Source organism: Hyla sarda, chromosome 1 (assembly GCF_029499605.1).
Source record: "Hyla sarda isolate aHylSar1 chromosome 1, aHylSar1.hap1, whole genome shotgun sequence".
Classification (NCBI taxonomy): domain Eukaryota; kingdom Metazoa; phylum Chordata; class Amphibia; order Anura; family Hylidae; genus Hyla; species Hyla sarda.
The window spans coordinates 262284357-262306685 of NC_079189.1; the positions used below are offsets into that span (position 1 = coordinate 262284357).

Consider the following 22329-nt stretch of genomic DNA (forward strand, 5'->3'; position numbering starts at 1 on the left):
TGAAATCATTTTTAAGGACACTCAGACATCAGACATCTACATCTGACAGGTATATTATTGAAAAGCTTTGGAATAAGCATCAGACATCTACATCTGACAGGCAGCATATTACTGAAAAGCTTTGGAATACTAATACTAAAAATAAAAAAAAATTTATGTATTAAATAAATAAGTAAATAAAAAAACATAAAGGGTAGGGTAACATGGAGAGCATCCACACTGTATTTCACATGGAGGATGCGCAGCCAGTAGCGGGCTCACTGCTGCGGCTGGATAGCTCTGTGTGTCAGTGGATTTCCCGCTGGCAGTTAGGAGCAGACACACTGAGCAGCAGTAAGCTTGCTCTTGTGACTGCCGACAGTGCTTCTGCAGTGTGAAATATGCTGTGTGATAGAATTGGGTAGAGGAGACTCCATTTTGTGTTAAGAGACTCCATATTCTCGGTCGAAGTGACTGTATTCTATCATTCTTGTTTTTCTACATAATTCCTGAAATTATGGACTAGAGATGATTGGTGTCTTATCTTCAAGGCTACAGAACACAGGATGCAAAACTTTTATCTTTTTCTACCACAGATGTCTCCTTGAAACAATGGGTCATTATATTTCAGCTTAGCTATGTATTTTTTGTATCCAAATTTCTGCTGACTATGCAAATGATTTAGGGTTTCCTGTGTTTCAGACAATGTAAAGTTTACTGCGCATGTCATATTGAAAATCAGGTATATAAGAAAATACACTTGAGAAGAGGTTCCAGTTTTTTTTTTTACTGCCCTCGACTTAGCTACAGCAACTTGTGTCTGTGTCTTCATTTGAGTGGCAGGGTGGTGTTAGAAGGAAAGTAGGGTGACTGCAGCCCCTTACAAGCTTTCCACGCACTAATTGGGAATCCACCAACAGAAGACGTCTCGACCTTTGGGGTCGAACCTAACACTGTGGATGCCCTCCATGTGACCCTACGCATATTAAATATAATTTTACAAAGACCTTGTTCATACTGTGTTTCTACAGAATATTAAAGGTATCCGTCACTATCACGTCAAAAGTGATGCTGACGTATACTGTAGCAGCTCCATTCATTTCCTTGGCCCGAACAAAGTGACCTAGTGTCCCTGTTAGGGGCGCTTTCCGCTAGTCTACGCTAATTTAACTGTACAATAGCATGGTCTGCTGTGCTATTTAGGACTGCCAAATTAGAGTATATTAGCGGAGTTACTAGGAGACTCAGTTTTGGCCGCCAAAATGAATGATGCCGCCACAGTATACACTGGCATCCCTTTTTTAACATGACGCCAACGGACTCCTTTAACATACTGTAGAATGCAGCATGCATGTGGACTACCCCCCCCCCCCTGAACAAAATAAGTAAATCAGTTTTCTAGTTTTCTTTATGATTTTCTTTTTTACAGTCGATGGATATATTTGCCATGAGCGTGTGATTATTCCAACAACATGACGGATATATCCATTAGGAACGGCAACTATTACAGACAACTGCGCATCACTACTGGGCTGACCAAGGAGCGATCAGAGCAGTCCCTGTTCCAGCTAATACATATTTCTTTCTGAGACAAAAATCTTGTGGTCCACATGAGGTCACTTTAGAGCTGGGCGGTATGACCAAATATGTGTATCACGGTATTTTTGTAACTTATGGCGGTTCCATGGTATATAACGTCATAAATCTAAAAACAACAAAAAGCAGAGCTCCTCATAGGACAGTACGTTGTAGACAATGTAAAAGTAGGTGAGTACAGGAATCACAGCCGTTTTAGTGGTCCTCTCACCTGGTACGGTTGTGTAATTGACACAACCACACAAGCGCATGAAGATAGTGGTGCAGCCTCCCGGTATCGGATCCAGCGATGAGCAGGCCGATTCAGAACGAAATGTATGAATATAGAGGAAAAAAAACCTGGTTCCACAGCGCAGTCCACAAATTCAGTCAGAAGATGATGATGGATGTATATGATATTTATTAAGCCAGGGTGCAACGCGTTTCGGGGCTTAGGATCCCCTTCGTCAGGCAGATAGGCATCACCTGGTATATAGACATCATCATGGTATATAACGATATTTCTTTCTTCCCCCCCAAAATCACGTGACCCGCGAGCGATGTTCTACTTCCCCCCCCCAAAATCATGTGACCCGCCAGCGCTGTTCTGCTCCCCCCCAATTAATTATCAGCCCAGCGGGGTACTACTCACATATGTCAAGCACTGCCCTCCTCCTCTTTGTTGGGGGCCGCTGGCGCTGGAACTCACTGTACGCCAGTGGTCTCCAACCTGCAGACCTCCAGATGTTGCAAAACTACAACTCCCAGCATGCCCGGACACCCAACGGCTGTCCGGGCATGCTGGGAGTTGTAGTTTTGCAACAGCTGGAGGTCTGCAGGTTTGAGACCACTGCTGTATGCTGTATACCTATACCCGGGCTGCAAAGTAAAAGTTTATTTTCTTTATCTTTTGCAGCTCGGGCATAGGGATACAGCGTACAGCAGTGGTCTCAAACCTGCAGACCTCCAGCTGTTGCAAAACTACAACTCCCAGCATGCCAGGACAGCCATTGGTTGTCCGGGCATGCTGGGAGTTGTAGTTTTGCAACATCTGGAGGTCCGCAGGTTGGAGACCACTGGCATACAGTGAGTTCCAGCGCCAGCGGCCCCCAACAAAGAGGAGGAGGGCAGTGCTTGACATATGTGAGTAGTACCCCACTGGGCTGATAATTAATTGGGGGGGGGGGGAGCAGAACAGTGCTGGCGGGTAACATATGATTAGTTCCCCGATGTGGGGACAGCACAGCGCTGGGCTGATTCATTCATTCCCGAGGGGGAGAGGCCAAACTGGTATTGCGGTATGGGAAAAATTCATATTGTGCAGCCCAAAAATGTCGGTATTCGGTATGAACCGGTATACCGCCCAGACCTAGGTCACTTTTAGGGGTGCGGTATCATTCTGCCAGCTCCGATCCTTTGCAAGCATGCAGTAGGGTTTATAATTCATATAATGATGTCCTGAGGGTGCTCCTCTCCTTGTGGGTCCGGTCAGGCAACCAAATATGGCCTAAGTGGGGGTATTGCCCAACATGAAATGAACAGACCAATAAAATATGGGGCGCACTTCCTCCATTTCAGAACCGATGTACCAAAAATATGTCCCACAAATAAAGCATTTGTGAAAAAAAGAACATTTCTAATTTTTTCCACTGACTTTTCTACTCACTTTTGCCCTAGGGGAATACTTTAGGGGGCGTAGTTTCAAAAAATGGGGTCTCTTCTTGGGGTGCGGTATTGTTCTGACAGAATGCTTTGCAAGATGAGTGGGGCCTATAATTTGTATTATGATATTCTGAAGGCCAAATGGTGCTCCTCTTCTTTTGGGTCCCACCATGTGGCCAAGCAACCAAATATGGCCAAAGCGGGGGTCTAACCAAACACGGGACAAACAGCGTAATAAAATTTGGGGAGCATTTTTATTCATTTCTGAAGCTTTTTTTTTTTTTTTTTTTTTATGTATCCCACAAATGATGCATATATGAAAAAAGGCTAATTTAAATATTTTACACTGACTTATGCTAACACCATCAGCAAAAAAAGGCCTCAAAGAACACACTAATAACCCAAATTAATATCTTTGGGGGTGTAGTTTTTAACCCTTTAACGACGCAGGACGTATATTTACGTCCTGCGCCGGCTCCCGCGATATGAAGCGGGGTCGTGCTGCGACTCCACATCACATCGCGTTGGTCCCGGCGCTCATCAATGGCCGGGACCCGCGGCTAATACCACACATCGCCGATCGCGGCGATGTGCGGTATTAACCCTTTAGAAGCGGTGGTCAAAGCTGACCGTCGCTTCTAAAGCGAAAGTGAAAGTATCCCGGCTAGTCAGTCGGGCTGTTCGGGACCGCAGCGGTGAAATTGCAGGACACTGGGAGGGCCCTTACCTGCCTCCTCGGTGTCCAATCGACGAATGACTGCTCCGTGCCTGAGATCCAGGCAGGAGCAGTCAAGCGCCGATAACACTGATCACAGGCGTGTTAATACACGCCAGTGATCAGCATAGGAGATCAGTGTGTGCAGTGTTATAGTCCCTATGGGAGCGATAACACTGCAAAAAAAAAGTTTAAAAAAAGTGTTAATTAAGGTCATTTAACCCCTTCCCTAATAAAAGTTTGAATCACCCCCCTTTTCCCATAAAAAAAAATAAAACAGTGTAAATAAAAATAAACATATGTGGTATCGCCACGTGCATAAATGTCCGAACTATAAAAATATATCATTAATTAAACCGCAAGGTCAATGGTGTACGAGCAAAAAAATTCCAAGGTCCAAAAAAGCGTATTTTGGTCACTTTTTATACCATTAAAAATGAATAAAAAGTGATCAAAAAGTCCGATCAAAACAAAAATCGTACCGATAAAAACTTCAGCCCTCATACCGCCCTGTACGTGGAAAAATAAAAAAGTTATAGGGGTCAGAAGAGGACATTTTTAAACGCATACATTTTCCTCCATGTAGTTATGATTTTTTCCAGAAGTACTACAAAATCAAACCTATATAAGTAGGGTATCATTTTAACCGTATGGACCTACAGAATAATGATAAGGTGTAATTTTTACCGAAATATGCACTGCGTAGAAACGGAAGCCCCCAAAATTTACTAAATGGCGTTTTTTCTTCGATTTTGTCGCACAATGATTTTTTTTTCCGTTTCATCGTCAATTTTTGGGCAAAATGACTAATGTCACTGCAAAGTAGAATTGGTGACGCAAAAAATAAGCCATAATATGGATTTTTAGGTGGAAAATTGAAAGGGTTATGATTTTTAAAAGGTAAGGAGGAAAAAACGAAAGTGCAAAAACGGAAAAATCCTGAGTCCTTAAGGGGTTAAACAGGGGTCACTTGAGGGGGTACGGTATGGTCCTCTCATTCTGGGTCCCACCACGCGGCCAAAGCATTCAAATATGGCCTAAGCATGGTATTTCCTAACACATGACGATCAGCATAACAAAATATAGGGTGCATTTTCTCCTTTTAGACATAACTTACAAAAAATATGTCCCACAAATGATGCATTAGTGAAAACGAAAAAAAGAGAATTTCAATTTTTTCCTCTGACTTTGAGTCCATTTTATGTAGCTGGAATTGTTACAAAGTACTCACTTTTGGTCTATATGACTACTTTAGAGCAGTGTTTCCCAACCAGGGTGCCTCCAGCTGTGGCCAAACTACAACTCCCAGCATGCCCGGACAGCCAAAGGCATGCTGGGAGTTGTAGTTTGGCCACAGCTGGAGGCACCCTGGTTGGGAAACACTGCTTTAGAGGGTGTAGTTTTTAAAGTGGGTCACTTGTAGGGGTTTAGTTACTACACGGCTGATACACTGTAACAAACCACCTTCTGATTTAATCACTTTTCTACACTGTAGGAACCCCCAGCTTATCTAATTACCTATCTACTCCTCATGTATTTACTTTACTACTGTGGTGAGACACTGTAACAAACCTCCACCTTATCTAATCACCATACTAGACTGACACACTGAGGAGCAAAGAAACCTGTATATATATATATATATATATATATATATATATATACAGGTTTCTTTGCTCCTCAGTGTGTCAGTCTAGTATGGTGATTAGATAAGGTGGAGGTAAAGAAAGGTGGAGGTAGGGTGGAGGTGGAGGTAAAGAAACCTGCATATATATATATAAGGTGGAGGTAAATAATATATATATATATATATATATATAAGGTGGAGGTAAAGAATATATATATATATATATATAAGGTGGAGGTAAAGAAACCTGTATATATATATATATATATATATATATATATATATACAGGTTTCTTTGCTCCTCAGTGTGTCAGTCTAGTATGGTGATTATATATATATATATATATATATATATATATATATATATATATACCCCCAGTGAGCACGGTATCAACGACTAACCGCCCTGAGAAATGCCCTGAAATTAGACATGCGCATTCGCTCTTTTCCTACGTCACTTCCGCCCACTTGAGTTTACGCATGCGTAGAGCAGTAAAGGTTGTGCATCTCATTGTTTACAGGTGCATTCAGTACAACCGTGTGAGGGATTCCGTGCTGTACTGGCGTTGTACTCGTTTCGTTTCGTCTCGTCTCTCGAGGTAAAGCATGGCGGACGAGCAGCCTTCTTCTGATGCCGGTGCCAGCACCGAGGTAGAGACCAAGAAGCTGAGCGAGCTACGTGTGATCGATCTCAAGGCCGAGCTGAAGAAGCGGAACCTGGACACCGGCGGTAACAAGAGCGCCCTCACCGAGAGGCTGAAAAGGGTGAGAGGCTGCGTGCTACTAGGGAGGGTTCATTGCGTGCTTTAGGGAGCTTTGCGCGTCCTGCGGCCGTCGGGGAGTGGCGGGAAGGCCTTGCCTTGGAGCACATGGAGATCTAGGAGTCTGGCGGCGTGGCGCTGTAGGCCTCATGTCTTGGAACTCGCTTTGTAGTTCACTCGGCTACTCCCACCCCGCCTATTCCTTTCCAGTTCCCTGCGGTCGGGAAGCCAGAAAGAGCCGGAGCGGGGAAGTTACGCGATTTGCGTAACTCACATTGAGAAGACACGAAAATAGCGTAGCTCGTGGCGCCACGCCACTTGCGCAACTCATAACGTCAACGGGCGTTACATAAAGTGCCCGCTTCGATTGTTTTCGGTTTTCCGACCGTCTCTGGCGGCAGCAAACAAGCCTGAGGGGACCAGAAAGCCATTAGGGGAAACTAGAGTACTCCTGTTAGGCCATGTTCACACGTCCTCAGTGGAATGCCGACGAAATCTCCAGCAGAGTCCCATTATATTCAGTGGCATTCTGCTACGCTGTGCACATGGCGGAATTTCTGCAAAAAAATGATCCTGTCTATTATTTCTGCATTGAATATGAGACGTCACATTGTGCCCGCAGTCTGTGGAATGTCCGCATGGAGATTCACAGTATTTTACCCTGAAATCTACAACGCAACCAAAACATTTAAAATGAGAAATTGATAAGAAACCCACAATTTTGCATCTTTTGGTGGTGTTTTGTTGTTACGCGGTGCACTTTTGTTACTACTAAACTAATACCCATCTTTACATGCTTTTCTATTATTGAACTGCTTCATAAAGAAGTGTTTAACCCCTTAAGGACTCAGGGTTTTTCCGTTTTTGCACTTCCGTGTTTCCTCCTTACCTTTTAAAAATCATAACCCTTTCAATTTTCCACCTAAAAATCCACATTATGGCTTATTTTTTATGCGCCAATTCTACTTTGCAGTGACATTAGTCATTTTACCCAAAAATGCACGGCGAAACTGGAAAAAAAATCATTGTGCGACAAAATCAGAAAAAAAACGCCATTTTGTAAATTTTGGGGGCTTCAGTTTCTACGCAGTGCATATTTCGGTAAAAATTACACCTTATCATTATTCTGTAGGTCCATACGGTTAAAATGATACCCTACTTATATAGGTTTGATTTTGTCGCACTTCTGGAAAAAATCATAACTACATGCAGGAAAATTTATACGTTTAAAAATGTCATCTTCTGACCCCTATAACTTTTTTATTTTTCCACGTACGGGGCAGTATGAGGGCTCATTTTTTTGCACCGTGATCTGAAGTTTTTATTGGTATGATTTTTGTTTTGATCGGACTTTTTGATCACTTTTTATTTATTTTTTTTAATGGTATAAAAAGTGACCAAAATACGCTTTTTTGGACTTTGGAATTTTTTTGCACGTACGCCATTGACCGTGCGGTTTAATTAATTATATAGTTTTATAGTTCGGACATTTACGCACGTGGCGATACCACATATGTTTATTTTATTTTTTACACTGTTTTATTTTTTTTATGGGAAAAGGGGGGTGATTCAAACTTTTATTAGGGAAGGGGTTAAATGACCTTTACTAACACTTTTTTTACATTTTTTTTGCAGTGTTATAGGTCTCATAGGGACCTATAACACTGCACACACTGATCTCCTATGCTGATCACTGGCGTGTATTAACACGCCTGTGATCAGCATTATCGGCGCTTGACTGCTCCTGCCTGGATCTCAGGCACGGAGCAGTCATTCGTCGATCGGACACCGAGGAGGCAGGTAAGGGCCCTCCCGGTGTCCGATCAGCTGTTCGGGACGCCGTGATTTCACCGCGGCGGTCCCGAACAGCCCGACTGAGCAGCCGGGATACTTTCAGTTTCACTTTAGAAGCGGCGGTCAGCTTTGACCGCCGCTTCTAAAGGGTTAATACCGCACATCGCCGCGATCGGCGATGTGTGGTATTAGCCGCGGGTCCCGGCCCTTGATGAGTGCCGGGACAGAAGCGATATGATGCAGGATCGCGGCGTGATCCCGCTTCATATCGCCGGAGCAGGACGTAAATATACGTCCTGCGTCGTTAAGGGGTTAAAATTGTCCCCTTCTGAACCCTATAACTTTTCTATTTTTATGTATACAGCCTCTTTTGTGATCTGTAGTTTACATCAATACCACCTTTGCCTATATGTAACGCTGCTTTCACACTAAAAATGCACCCGTTATGAAAAGAAGTCGGCAGTTATACGGACGGTACAAAATCACTAACGGTTATTAGAAAATCCTATTGTAGTCTATGGGATTCTTCTAATAGTCGTTTTAACCTGTTATCGCCCGTTATTAATAATGGATGTTATTTTGTGACTGGAGAAATAGTGCATGCACTAATTCTCCCGTGACGATTTCTCCCGTTCATTTGCCCGTCACAAAATAACGTTTGTTATTAATAATGGGCGATAACGGGTTAAAACGACTATTAGAAAAATCCCGTAGACTATAATGGGACTTTCTAATACTCGTTAGTGATTTTGTACCGGCCGTATAACTGCCTACTTCCCCTCTTTTTATAATGGGTGCATTTTTTATAGCGTGAAAGCACCCTAACTTACTGAACACTTTTTTTTTTCTTTATTTCTGGGATGTAGCAATTTTAGACTTTAGTATTTATTTTTTTGTTACATTTACACTTCACTGTACAGAATCAATAACATTATTATTTAATAGTTCACACATTTCAGCACATGGTGATACCAAATGTTATTTTTTATTTTTTTTGAAAAATGGGAAAAGGAGTTTCCTTTTACAGGGAACTAGATTTTGCATAGATCATTAGATTGCAGATACTGATCAGTGCTATGCTTAGCCGATTAGCCACTGGAACTGCTGCAGAAGCCATAATCAGTAATAATCATGACATCCAAGGGGTTAATGGCTGACATCAGCTTGATTGTGGATGTCTGCCATTACAGGCGGGTCCCTGTCTGCTGATAGCAGCCAGGACCCAGGGTCTTATGATGCAATCACCCTGTGGTCTTCAAACTGCGGACCTCCAGATGTTGCCAAACTACAACTCCCAGCATGCCTGGACAGCCAACGGCCGTCTGGGCATGCTGGGAGTAGTAGTCTTGCAACATCTGGAGTTCCGCAGGTTGAAGACCACTGCAATCACCACTCCTGCACTCACTTCATAGCTGCAGCAGGACTCGGGAAGTACAGATACGTCCTGGTGCACTAAGTACCAAATGCCCATGATGGCGTACCTGTACAACCACTGTCTTCTACTGGTTGAAATTGCCTTATTCTGGCCCCTAAACTTTACATTTTTTTCCCTATTTGGGGCTGTAGGAGGGCTCATTTTTGCACTATGATCTGTAGTTTGTAACAGTACCATTTTTTTTTTTTTTTTTACTTTTCCGATAATTTTTCATCATGAATGCATGGCAATGTGTTACAACGCATCATAACGCATTGGTCCCCCTGGTCCATAAGCAATCTTCTTCTAGTCGTGTCTGCTTGGACTGTTATCACAGTAGGAAAACCTAGCTAATTTCTTACAAAACAAGCACCCCTTCTGTCCGTAGGTTGTGCCTGGTATTACAACTTTGCTCCATTTGCTTCATTAGAATGCAGTTTCAAACCCATACACAACCTGAGGCCAATTTTTTTCCCTATGCTAGGTAACTTTAACACACCCACCTGGATTTACATGTATGCAAGTTTTAATTTGTGGTGTTAGTGTGGCTTTTTGTAGCTTCACAGTTCTAGGTTTGATGCTACGTGACAATTGAAGATCAGTTATTTTTATGCTTTATAAGAGACTAAAAATGCATTTATTTTAAAGGCTATTGAGGAAGAGGGTGGTAATCCAGATCAGATACAATTAACCAGTGACACTCCTAGCAAAAAGACTCCTAAACGCAGCGGAAGAGGTGAGTGCAACACAACTTTCCCCTTTATGGGAAGTTTTTTTTTTTCTGGCAAAGTGTTTTCTCACTTCTGTGTTTTAGTGCTTTTACTCTAAGCAGGAAAGGGCTGGTTTAAAGAGGTACTACGTTTGAGACATTATCACCTATTCAATGGATGGGGGATAAGATGTTACATCATGGGGGACCTTCCGCTGGAGAACTTTGTGATCTCCAGGCAGACAGCAGCATCCAAAATACGGAAGTTTGCAGCTTCTGCGTTCGTGACGCCACACCCCCTCCATTCATGTTTATGAGAGGGGGCGTGACGGCTGGTACATGGCCGTCACGCCTCCTCCCATAGTTGTGAATGGAGGGGGTGTGGTGACCCACATTGCCAGTAATCGGGCACGGAGCAAAGTTTGCTTCACTGGTGGGTGTCGTACTGGAGATCCACCAACCCAGTACCCAGCGGCGGGACCCCCGCAATCTAGCATCTTATGCCCTATCCTTTTGCATAGGGGATAAGATGTTTCCAGTGGAGTACCATTTTGATCCTACTTTTCTTGGTCTAACAACATAAGATTGGAGCCATTTGCGGTCTAAATAAATGTAATGTTCATACACAGAAGATATGTGGCTTAATTATATGTAACTTTAAAATTATGTCCCATACATTTGGTTTGGGTAAAAGAAAAAAAGAGAAACTTAAAGCCACAAGCTGTAAAAAAAAATAAAACAAAAAACATTTTTTTTTATATAAATCACTCAATACCAAATCCTGACCATGTACATCAAGTTTGTGTATCACCTTTATTTATTTTTTATTACACTTTTAATTTAGCTCACTAATCTGAATTCCTCTCAAAGGGAGGGGGTGTGGCCTCACTGTGCAGGTCTCCGCCCCCTCCCTCAGAATGCTGTCTGCTCACATCTCCCCTAGCATTGGCAGAACTACAACTCCCAGCTTGTCCTCACTGACAGTAGTGGGACACAAGCTGACAGTGGGAGGATTTTTCCTCCAGGTGTGAGCCCTGCGCTCACAGCTTTCAATCTATCCGTCCAACCAACAGCATATGGCCAGCTGTTTGGGCATGCTGGAATATGTAGTTTTGCAACAGCTGGAGGGCTACAGTTTGAGACCACTATATAGTGGTCCCTAAACTGTAGCCCTCCAGATCTTGCAAAACTACAACTCCTAGCATGCCCAAACAACTGTTTGCTGTCAGGGCATGCTGGGAATTGTAGTTTTGCAACAGCTGGAGGACCACAGTTTGGAGATCACTTTGGAGTGTTCTCTAAAACTGTAGCCCTCCAGATGTTGCAAATCCCAGCATGTCCAAACAGCAATCAGCTGTCTCGGCATGCTGGGAGTTGTAGTTGCGTACCTCCAGCTATTGCATAACTACAGTATGCCCTTCGGTGATCAGTACATGCTGGGAGTTGTAGTTTTGCAACAGCTGGAGGCAGACTGGTTGGAAAATACTGAGTTAGGTAACAGAACCTAACTGAAGGTTTTCCAGCCAGTGTGTCTCCAGCTGTTGCAAAAGTACAACTCCCAGCATGCACGGTCTGTCAGTAGATGCTGGGAGTTGTAGTTTTGAAACAGCTGCAGGTTTGCCCCCCCCATGTGAACGTACAGGGTACATTCACACAGACAGGTTTACAGTAAGTTTCCTGCTTCAAGTTTGGTCTGTGGCAAATTTTTCGCCGCAGCTCAAACTCCTAGCGGGAAACTCGCCGTAAGACGCCAGTGCGAATGTACCCTAAAAACACTACACTAACACATAATAAAGAGTAAAACACCACATATACACCCCTTACACTGTCCCGTCCCCCCCCCCCCCCCGCCCCCAATAAAAATTAAAACCGTATTGTATGGCAGTGTTTCCAAAATGGAGCCTCCAGCTGTTGCAAAACAACAACTCCCAGCATTTCCGGACAGCTACTGACTGTCCAGGCATGCTGGGAATTTAGCAACAGCTGGAGGCACCCTGTTAGGGGTATTCTACGCCAGTGATTCCCAATGTCCACCCTATGCGATCCCTAATTTAGTCTTCAAATGCGCATGGCACTCTCTCACTTCGGAGCCCTGTCGTATTTCAAGGAAACAATTTAGGGCCACATATGGGGTATCTCCGTACTTGGGAGAAATTGCACTACAAATTTTGGGGGGCTTTTTCTTCTTTTACCCCTTATGAAAAGGAAAAGTTGGGGCTACACCAGCTTGTTAGTGTAAAAAAATAAAACATTTACACTAACATGCTGGTGTTGCCCTATACTTTTTATTTTCACAAGCGTTAAAAGAAAAAAGACCCCCAAAATTTCTAACGCAATTTCTCCTGAGTACAGAAATACCCCATATGTGGGCGTAAAATGCTCTGCGGGCGCACAACAAGGCTCAGGAGTGAGAGTGCACCATGTACATTTGAAGCCTAAATTGGTGATTTGCACAGGGGTGGCTGATTTTACAGCAGTTCTGACAAACGCAAAAAAAATAAATACCCACATGTGATCCCATTTTGGAAACTATTCCCCTCACGTAATGTAATAAGGGGTACAGTGAGCATTTACGCCCCACAAGGTGTCTGACAGATTTTTTGGAACAGTGGTCCGTGAAAATGAAAAATTTTATTTTTCATTTGCACAGCCCACTGTTCCAAAGATCTGTCAAACGCCAGTGGGGTGTAAATACTCACTACACGCCTTATTAAATTCTGTGAGGGGTGTAGTTTCCAAAATAGGGTCACATGTGGGGGGGTCCACTGTTCTGGCACCACGCGGGGCTTTGTAAACTCACATGGCCCCTGACTTCCTTTCCAAACAATTTTTTCCCAAAAGCTCAATGGCACTGCTTCTCTTCTGAGCATGGTAGTGCGCCAGCAGAGCACATGATGCCCACACATGGGGTATTTCCATACTCAGAAGAGATGGTGTTACAAATTTTGTGGGGTATTTTCTGCTATTAACCCTTGCAATAATGTGAAATTTGGGGGAAACACACATTTTAGTGAGAATTTATTTATTTATTTATTTTTACATATGCAAAAGTCGTGAAACACCTGTGGGGTATTAAGGCTCACTTTATTCCTTGTTGCGTTCCTCAAGGGGTCTAGTTTCCAAAATGGTATGGCATATGTTTTTTTTTATTTTTATTTTTTGCTTTTCTGGCACCATAGGGGCTTCCTAAATGCAACATGCCCCCCCAAAACCATTTCAGAAATACTCACTCTCCAAAATCCCCTTGTCGCTCCTTCCCTTCTGAGCCCTCTACAGCGCCCGCCGAACACTTTACATAGACATATGAGGTATGTGCTTACTCAAGAGAAATTGGGCTACAAATATAAGTATACATTTTCTCTTTTTACCCCTTGTAAAAATTCAAAAATTGGGTTTACAAGAACATGCGAGTGTAAAAAATGAAGATTGTGAATTTTCTCCTTCACTTTGCTGCTATTCCTGTGAAACACCTAAAGGGTTAAAACACTTACTGAACGTCATTTTGAATACTTTGGGGGTGCAGTTTTTATAATGGGGTCATTTGTGGGGTATTTCTAATATAAAGACCCTTAAAATCCACTTCAAACCTGAACTGGTCCCTGAAGAATAGGGAGTTTGAAATTTTTTTATAAAATTGGAAAATTGCTGCTGAACTTTGAAGCCCTCTGGTGTCTTCCAAAAGTAAAAACTCGTCAATTTTATGATGCAAACATAAAGTAGACATATTGTATATGTGAATCAAATTTTTTTTATTTGGAATATTCATTTTCCTTACAAGCAGAGAGCTTCAAAGTTAGAAAAATGCTAAATTTTCAAATTTTTCATCAAATTTTGGGATTTTTCACAAAGGATGCAAGTTACCACAAAATTTTACCACTGTTAAAGTAGAATATGTCACGAAAAAACAATCTCGGAATGAGAATAACTAAAAGCATTCCAGAGTTATTAATGTTTAAAGTGACAGTGGTCAGATGTGCAAAAAAACGCTCTGGTCCTAAGGTGTAAAATGGCCTGGTCCTTAAGGGGTTAAAGTATAGTAGAAATATTTTTTTACCATAAGGAATGCAAAAGCCAAAAACTAGTTTTAATGAGTTACCCTTTAACCCCTTCTCGCTATTGGACGTATGCATACGTCCAGGCAAACTACACGTTTGCGCAAATGGACGTATGCATACGTCCAAGCGATCTCCTGCTCTGCCGCGGGCAGCGCAGGAGATCACGGGTGGGACTCAGCTATCAATCACAGCCGGAGTCCCACCGCAGCTGCCGGGGCCGTGATCGCGCCGGTCCCGGCAGCATTAACCCCATAGCTGCCGTGATCAGTTCTGATCACGGCATCTATGGTGTTTGCAGGGGGAGCGCTCTCCCCCTACCCATCAACGGCGGCGCCACGATAAAATAAGGGGGATCGGGGGTGTCCAAGACACCCTCGATCCCCCTTGAAGAGATAAGAGTGAGGTGGCAGGGTTGCCACCCCTCCTATCCCTGCTATTGATCGGCGGAGCGGCCGACCAATAGCAGACTGGGGGCGGGGGGTTAAAGTTCGGTTCCCCCGCGCTATGCCCACCCATCGGTGTCCGGGCACAGCGGGGGGAGAACCGTGTAATAGCGGCGGTCACTTACCCGGCAGCGGCTGTGATCATGGCAGCGGTGGAGGGGAGTATGGCGCCGCGTGTCCGGGAGTCTGTTGCCTAGCAACATCTGCAGGGCGACAGTTTAGAGAGTGGTCTCTAAACTTTGGCCCTCCAGATGTTGCAAAACTACAACTCCCACCATGCCTTGACAGCTGTTTGCTGTGTTGGCATGCTGGGAGTTGTAGTTTTGCAAGATTTAGAGGGGTTTAGGCTAGAGATCACTGACAGTGGTCTCTAAACTGTGGCCCTCCAGATGTTACAAAACTACAACTCCCAGCATGCCCAGACAGCAGTTTGCTGTCTTAGCATGCTGAGATTTGTAGTTTTGCAACATCTGGAGGGCCACAGTTTAGAGACCACTGTCAGTGATCTCTAGCCTGAACCCCTCTAAATCTTGCAAAACTACAACTGCGTGCCTCCAGCTGTTGCATAACTACATCTCCCAGCATTCCCTTTGGCAATCAGTACATGCTGGGAGTTGTAGTTCTGCAACAGCTGGAGGCACACTGGTTGGGAAATACAGAGTTAGGTAATAGGTTCTATTACCTAACTCAGTATTTTCCAACCAGTGTGCCTCCAGCTGTTGCAAAACTACAACTCCCAGCATGCACGTTCTGTCAGTGCAAGCTGGGAGTTGTAGTTTTGCGCCCCCCCCCCCCCCCCACCCCCCATATGAATGTACAGGTTACATTCACACTGGCGGCGGATTACAATGAGTTCCCCGCTTCAAGTTTGAGCTGCAGCCGCAGCTCAAACACCTAGCAGGAGACTCAGTGTAATCCGCCGTCAGTGTGACTGTAACCTAAAAACACTACACTACACTAACATAAAATAAAGAGTAAAACACTACATATACACACGTACACTTTTTTAAAAATGGGGTCACATGTGGGGGGGTCCACTGTTCTGGCACCACGGGGGGCTTTGGAAATGCACATGGCCAAGTTCTCTCTCCAAAAGCTCAATGATGCTCCTTCTCTTCTGAGCATTGTAGTTCGTCCCCAGTGCACTTCACGTCCACTTATGGGGTATTTCCATACTCAGAAGAGATGGGGTTACAAATTTTGTGGGGTATTTTCTGCTGAGTATGGAAATACCCCATAAGTGGACGTGAAGTGCACTGGGGACGAACTACAATGCTCAGAAGAGAAGGAGTCACATTTGGTTTTTGGAAAGCAAATTTTGCTGAAATGGTTTTTGGGTGGCATGTCGCATTTAGGAAGCCCCTATGGTGCCAGGACAGCAAATAAAAACCCCACATGGCCTACTATTTTGGAAACTACACCCCTTAAGGAATGTAACAAGGGGTACAGTGAGCCTTAACACCCACAGTGTTTGACGACTTTGTTAAAGTTGGATGTGTAAATGAAAAAAATTTCATTCTCACTAAAATGCATTTTCCCCCCAAAGTTTTTACAAGGGGTAATAGGAGAAAATTACCTCCAAAATTTGTAACGCCATTTCTTCTGAGTATGGAAATACCCCATGTGTGGACATCAAGTGCTCTGCTGGCGCACTACAATGCTCAGAAGAGAGGGAGCGCCATTGAGCTTTTGGAAAAATAATTTGTTTGGAATGGAATGTCAAGGGCCATGTGCGTTTACAAAGCCCCCTGTGGTGCCAGAACAGTGGACATGCACATGTGCCCCCATTTTGGAAACTACACCCCTCACATAATTTAATAAGGGGTGCAGTGAGCATTTACACCCCACTGGCGTTTGACAAATCTTTGGAACAGTGGACTGAGCAAATGAAAAATTATATTTTTCATTTTCACAGACCACTGTTCCAAAAATCTGTCAGACACCAGTGGGGTGTAAATGCTCACTGTACCCCTTGTTACTTTACGTGAGGGGTGTAGTTTCCAAAATGGGGTGACATGGGGGGGGGGGTTGTGAAAAATTTTAAAATTGGTGCTGAACATTGAAGCCCTCTGGTGTCTTCCAAAAGTAAAAATTTTATGATGCAAACATAAAGTAGACATATTGTATATGTGAAGCCAAAAAAAAAATATTTGGAATATCCATTTTCCTTACAAGCAAAGAGCTTCAAAGTTAGAAAAATGCTAAATTTTCAATTTTTTCATCAAATTTTGGGATTTTTCACCAAGAAAGGATGCAAGTTACCACAAAAATTTACCACTATGTTAAAGTAGAATGTCACGAAAAAACAATCTCGGAATCAGATTGATAAGTAAAAGCATTCCAGGGTTATTAATGTTTAAAGTGACAGTGGTCAGATGTGCAAAAAAGGGCTGCGTCCTAGAGGTGAAAATGGGCTGTGTCCTTAAGGGGTTAACCACATAGGGACCCAGGGCGTACAGGTACGCCTTCGCTCCCTGGCACTTAAGGACCCAGGGCGTACTTGCACGACTGTGGGAATTTCGCTCCCCGCTGCGTGCTGGACGGGGACCGGACCAGGGTGACTACTGATATCAATCAGCATGCACCCCGTGCACATGCCCGGGGGGGGGGGGGGGGGGTTTCATGGGAGCTATAATAGTGCAAAAAAAGTGTTAATAAAGATCATTTAACCCCTTCCATAATAAGTCAGTCACCCCCCCTTTTCCCAATAAAAAATAATAAAACAGTGTACATAAACATATGTGGTATCGCCGCGTGCGTAAATGTCCGAACTATAATAGTAATTAAACCGCACGGTCTATGGCGTACACATAAAAAAAAATTCCAAAGTCCAAAAGAGCGTATTTTTGGTCACTTTTTATACCATAAAAAAAGTCAAAAAGTGATCAAAATGTCCGATCAAAACAAAAAGGACACCAATAAAAACGGCAGATCACGGCACAAAAAAATTAGCCCACATACTTCCCCATTTGCGGGAAAATAAAAGTTACAGGGTTTAGAAGATTACATTTTTAAACGTATACATTTTCCTGCATGTAGTTATGATTGTTTCCAGAAGTATGACAAAATCAAACCTATATAAGTAGGGCATCATTTTAACCGTATGGACCTACAGAATAAAGAGAAGGTGGAATTTAAAAAAAAAAAATTGTAACCCCATTTCAAGTAAGAACATACTCCATATCCCCATATGTGGATGTAAAGCGCTCTGCCGGCGAACTACAATGCTCAGAAGAGAAGGGGCACCATTGGGATTTTGAAGAGAAAATTTGTCCGGAATTGAAGGCCACGTGTGTTTATAAAGCCCCCATAGTGCCATAACAAAGGACTCCCAACCCCCCCCCCCCCCATGTCACCCCATTTTGGAAACTACACCCCTCACGTAAAGTAACAAGGGGTACAGTGAGCATTTACACCCCACTGGTGTCTGACAGATTTTTGGAACAGTGGTCTGTGAAAATGAAAAATATAATTTTTCATTTGCTCAGTCCACTGTTCCAAAGATTTGTCAAACGCCAGTGGGGTTTAAATGCTGACTGCACCCCATATTAAATTATGTGAGGGGTGTAGTTTCCAAAATGGGGGCACATGTGCATGTCCACTGTTCTGGCACCACAGGGGGCTTTGTAAACGCACATGGCCCCCGACATTCCATTCCAAACAAATTATTTTTCCAAAAGCTCAATGGCGCTCCCTCTCTTCTGAGCATTGTAGTGCGCCAGCAGAGCACTTGATGTCCACACATGGGGTATTTCCATACTCAGAAGAAATGGCGTTACAAATTTTGGAGGTAATTTTCTCCTATTACCCCTTGTAAAAACTTTGGGGGGAAAATGCATTTTAGTGAGAATGAAATTTTTTTCATTTACACATCCAACTTTAACAAAGTCGTCAAACACTGTGGGTGTTAAGGCTCACTGTACCCCTTGTTACATTCCTTAAGGGGTGTAGTTTCCAAAATAGTAGGCCATGTGGGGTTTTTATTTGCTGTCCTGGCACCATAGGGGCTTCCTAAATGCGACATGCCACCCAAAAACCATTTCAGCAAAATTTGCTTTCCAAAAACCAAATGTGACTCCTTCTCTTCTGAGCATTGTAGTTCGCCTGCAGAGCATTTTATGTCCTAACGTACTCAGAAGAGATGGACTTAAAAATTATGGGGGGCATTTTCTCCCACTTTGTAAAAATGGTAAATTTTGGAACAAAAACTGAACTTTAGTGTAAGTTTTTTTTTTTTTCATTTACACATCCGACATTAATGAAAAGTCGTCAAACACCTGTGGGGTGTTAAGGCTCAGCAGACCCCTTGTTACGTGCCTTGAGGGGTGTAATTTCCAAAATGGTATGCCATGTGGGTGGTTTTCTGCTGTTCTGGCATCATAGGGGTTTCCTAAATGTGACATGCCTCCCCCCCCCCCCAAAAAAAACCATTTCAGACAAACTCACTCTCCAAAATCCCATTGTCGCTCCTTCCCTTCTGAGCCCCCTCTACTGTGCCCGCCGAACACTTGACATACACATATGAGGTAGTACTGTACTTGAGTGAAATTGGGTTAATAATTTTGGGGGGCTTTTTCTCCTATCACCCCTTGTAAAAATAAAAAAAAACTGGGTCTACAAGAACATGAGTGTAAAAAATGATTTTGAATTTTCTCCTTCACTTTGCTGCTATTCCTGTGAAACACCTACAGGGTTAACACACTTACTGAATGTCATTTTGAATACTTTGAGGGTGCAGTTTTTGTAATGGGGTAATTTGGGGGAGATTTCTAATATGAAGGCTCTTCAAATCCACTTCAAACCTGAACTGGTCCCTAAAAAAAAACTCCGATTTTGAAAATGTTGTGAAAATTTGGAAAATTGCGGCTGAACTTTGAAGCCCTCTGATGTCTTCCAAAAGTAAAAACATGGCAACTTTATGTTGAAAATATAAAGTAGACTTATTGTGAATGTGAATATATAATTTATTTGGAATGTCTGTTTTCCTTACAAGCAGAGCTTCAAAGTTAGAAAAATGCAAAATTTTCTATTCATCAAATTTTCTAATTTTTCACCAAGAAATGATGCAAGTATCGACAATTTCTAAATTTACCACTCACATAAAGTAGAATATGTCACGAAAAAACAATCTCTGAATCAGAATGAAAGGTAAAAGCATCTCAGAGTTATTAATGCTTAAAGTGACAGTGGTCAGATGTGCAAAAAAACGGCTGGGTCCTTAAGGTGAAAATGGGCTGGCTCCTTAAGGGATTAAGGGCCAGAATAATTTTATATTAGCATTTTCGTTTTTTCCTCCTTCTAAAAATGATAACTTTTCTATTTCCATCCACAGACCCATATGAGGGCTTGTTTTTTGTGTCAGAAATCTTACTTTGTAAGGATATCACTTATTTTACCATAAAATGTACGGCGCAACCAAACAAATATTACTTATATGGGAAAATTGAAAAGAAAACTGCAATTTAGCAAGTTTTGGAAGGATTTGTTTTCATGGTGTACACTTTATGGTAAAAATGTTTTCTTTATTCACTGGGTCAATACGATTAAAATGATACCCATATCATCTGCTTTTCTATAATTGTACTGCTTAAAAAAATCTCAAATTTTTTTTACAAAATTAGTATATTTGAAATTGCCCTATTTTGACCACCTATAACTCTCAAATTTTTCAGTATGCGGGTTGATATGAGGACTAATTTTTTGCACCGTGATATGTAGTTTTTATCGGTACCACTTTTGCTTAGGTTTTACTTTTTATTAATTTGTAATATATATATATATATTTTATTTTTATTTTTTTTGGGGGGGAATAAAATGTGACAAAAGCAGCAATTAGGGATTTTTGGGGGTTAAAATGGGAAAAGTTGATCATTAAAAAATTTTTTTTTGGGGGGGGGGGGGTGTTTCACTTCCGCGGCAGCGCTGTGGGTGATCCGATCACCCATTTAAACTACAGCACTGCAGCAGATTTTGTGATCTGAATTGATCAGGGCATCTGAGGGATTAATCCGCGTGATTGCGGATGTCCGCCGTTACCAGTGGGTCCCTGGCTGCTGATAGCTGCCGGGACCTGCCGGTGCTTGCGGTCATGGTGGAGTGTAAATGTAAGTCATGGTGGGTTAAGTTCCTCGGCACCATGACGTACATTTTACGTTCATTGTTAAGGGGTTAAAAAAAACTGCCACTAGGTGTCTCCCTATTTGTCCAGAGCACATTTCCCCCTATCTCTTGTAAAGACTAAGGACTCCTGCTGGCCTGGCAGAAGTCCAAAATCAGGAGATGATGATGATGGGGGGGGGGGGTGCAGCCTTATCCTATCATAGCTCCTCTCACACTGGGCTGTGTGTAGCAGAAAGAGAGGATGTTCTCCCCTGTATGGCTTCAGATGATGTCATGCCTGCTGGGGAATACCCCTATACCCCTTCCCAGTCTATGAATCTGAGACTGAGCAGAAAATACAGAGCAATATCAAGGTAGAAAATTAAAATAATAAAAATAAAGGCAGGGGGTGGTTTATGATGGGGGCAGTGAACTGGGAGGATTGTAAAATTTAACAAGATCATGACAGGTACTCTTTAACTGACCCCTCATTTTACAGCTCTCCACCCACACTATAACCCAGTATATTGGGTTTAGTTGCAGGTAAGCCAGCTTTCAGATTCTCTCTTATGAAGTTCTGATCAGAAGTTGTCCAGCACCTGTGGCCCACTGGCTTTCAGCGCTTGCAGGGGGAGGTGACAGCTTCCGTTCTCCGTCCTGCGCCCGTGGCTCCCAACTCATTCACTTCCAGCGCCCGCGGCTCACAGGAGGAGAAGGAGAGCAGCGCCTGCGGGTAACAGATTAGTCCCCCAATGTGGGGACATCGCTGCGACTGATTCGGTTCAGTTGGTGGGGGGGGGGTGAAGAAGGGGAGGAAAAGCAGAACAGTGCCAGCGGGTCATATATGATTAGTTCCCCAACGCACTGATATTTCATGATAATTCATTTGATTTTGGGGGGGGGGTGAAAGGGGGAGATGAGTGGGGTAAATCCAATACCGTGGAACTGCCATAAGTTGGAAAAATTCAGTGATAAACATTTTTGGTCATTCCGCCCAGCACTAGGTCCCTCATGTGATATCCAATAGCTATTACAGGCCTGTAATATCCGTTCTTATCAGGTTAATATCTGCTGGGCTTCTTTTCTTGAAACTGTATATGGGGGGCCGCTTTGTTTGCTTCTGTCACCTTGTACAGGACATGTTCTGGCAAATTACATTTAGTCAGTTCTACCTATTTTCTGCTTAGTTCTCACTCTGGGAGCTTTTGCGATCCTCCATGGCGGGTTGTTGCCAGGGATTCCACGGTCCCTTGGAAGTTCCTGGGGATACGGTCAGTGACTGTTCTTATCTGATGTGCCCTTGGACAAATTCCGGATCGACCCCCCCCCCCCCCCCCCCCCCCACTACCATGGATTGCACTGGCCGAATGCTCCCCCTGTCATGTACACAGGTCACCCATCAAGGGTGTTCTTGGTGTGTGCATACAATCTGTCCCTCCTTCACAGGTTGCCACATCCGCGGCTAGTGCTCCGGATCCCCACCTCCAGTGCAAGGC

At 43.2% G+C, this 22329-nt stretch overlaps 2 protein-coding genes across 2 annotated transcripts in view; one reads left to right on the forward strand and one right to left on the reverse strand.

Moving 5' to 3' along the window:
• The window catches only part of HMG20B (high mobility group 20B), a 207893-nt gene extending 201362 nt beyond the window's left edge, over nucleotides 1–6531 (reverse strand). Inside the window, exon 1 of the mRNA XM_056571322.1 lies at nucleotides 6418–6531. The gene's annotated coding sequence lies outside the window, so the exon portion shown is untranslated. The remainder of the gene's footprint in view (nucleotides 1–6417) is intronic.
• Nucleotides 6030–22329, forward strand: part of LOC130368056 (scaffold attachment factor B2-like) — a 78098-nt gene continuing 61798 nt past the window's right edge. The window contains exons 1-2 of the mRNA XM_056571289.1: nucleotides 6030–6323; nucleotides 10176–10263. Of these exons, the coding sequence (XP_056427264.1) occupies nucleotides 6165–6323; nucleotides 10176–10263 (247 nt within the window). The 5' untranslated portion in view covers nucleotides 6030–6164. The remainder of the gene's footprint in view (nucleotides 6324–10175; nucleotides 10264–22329) is intronic.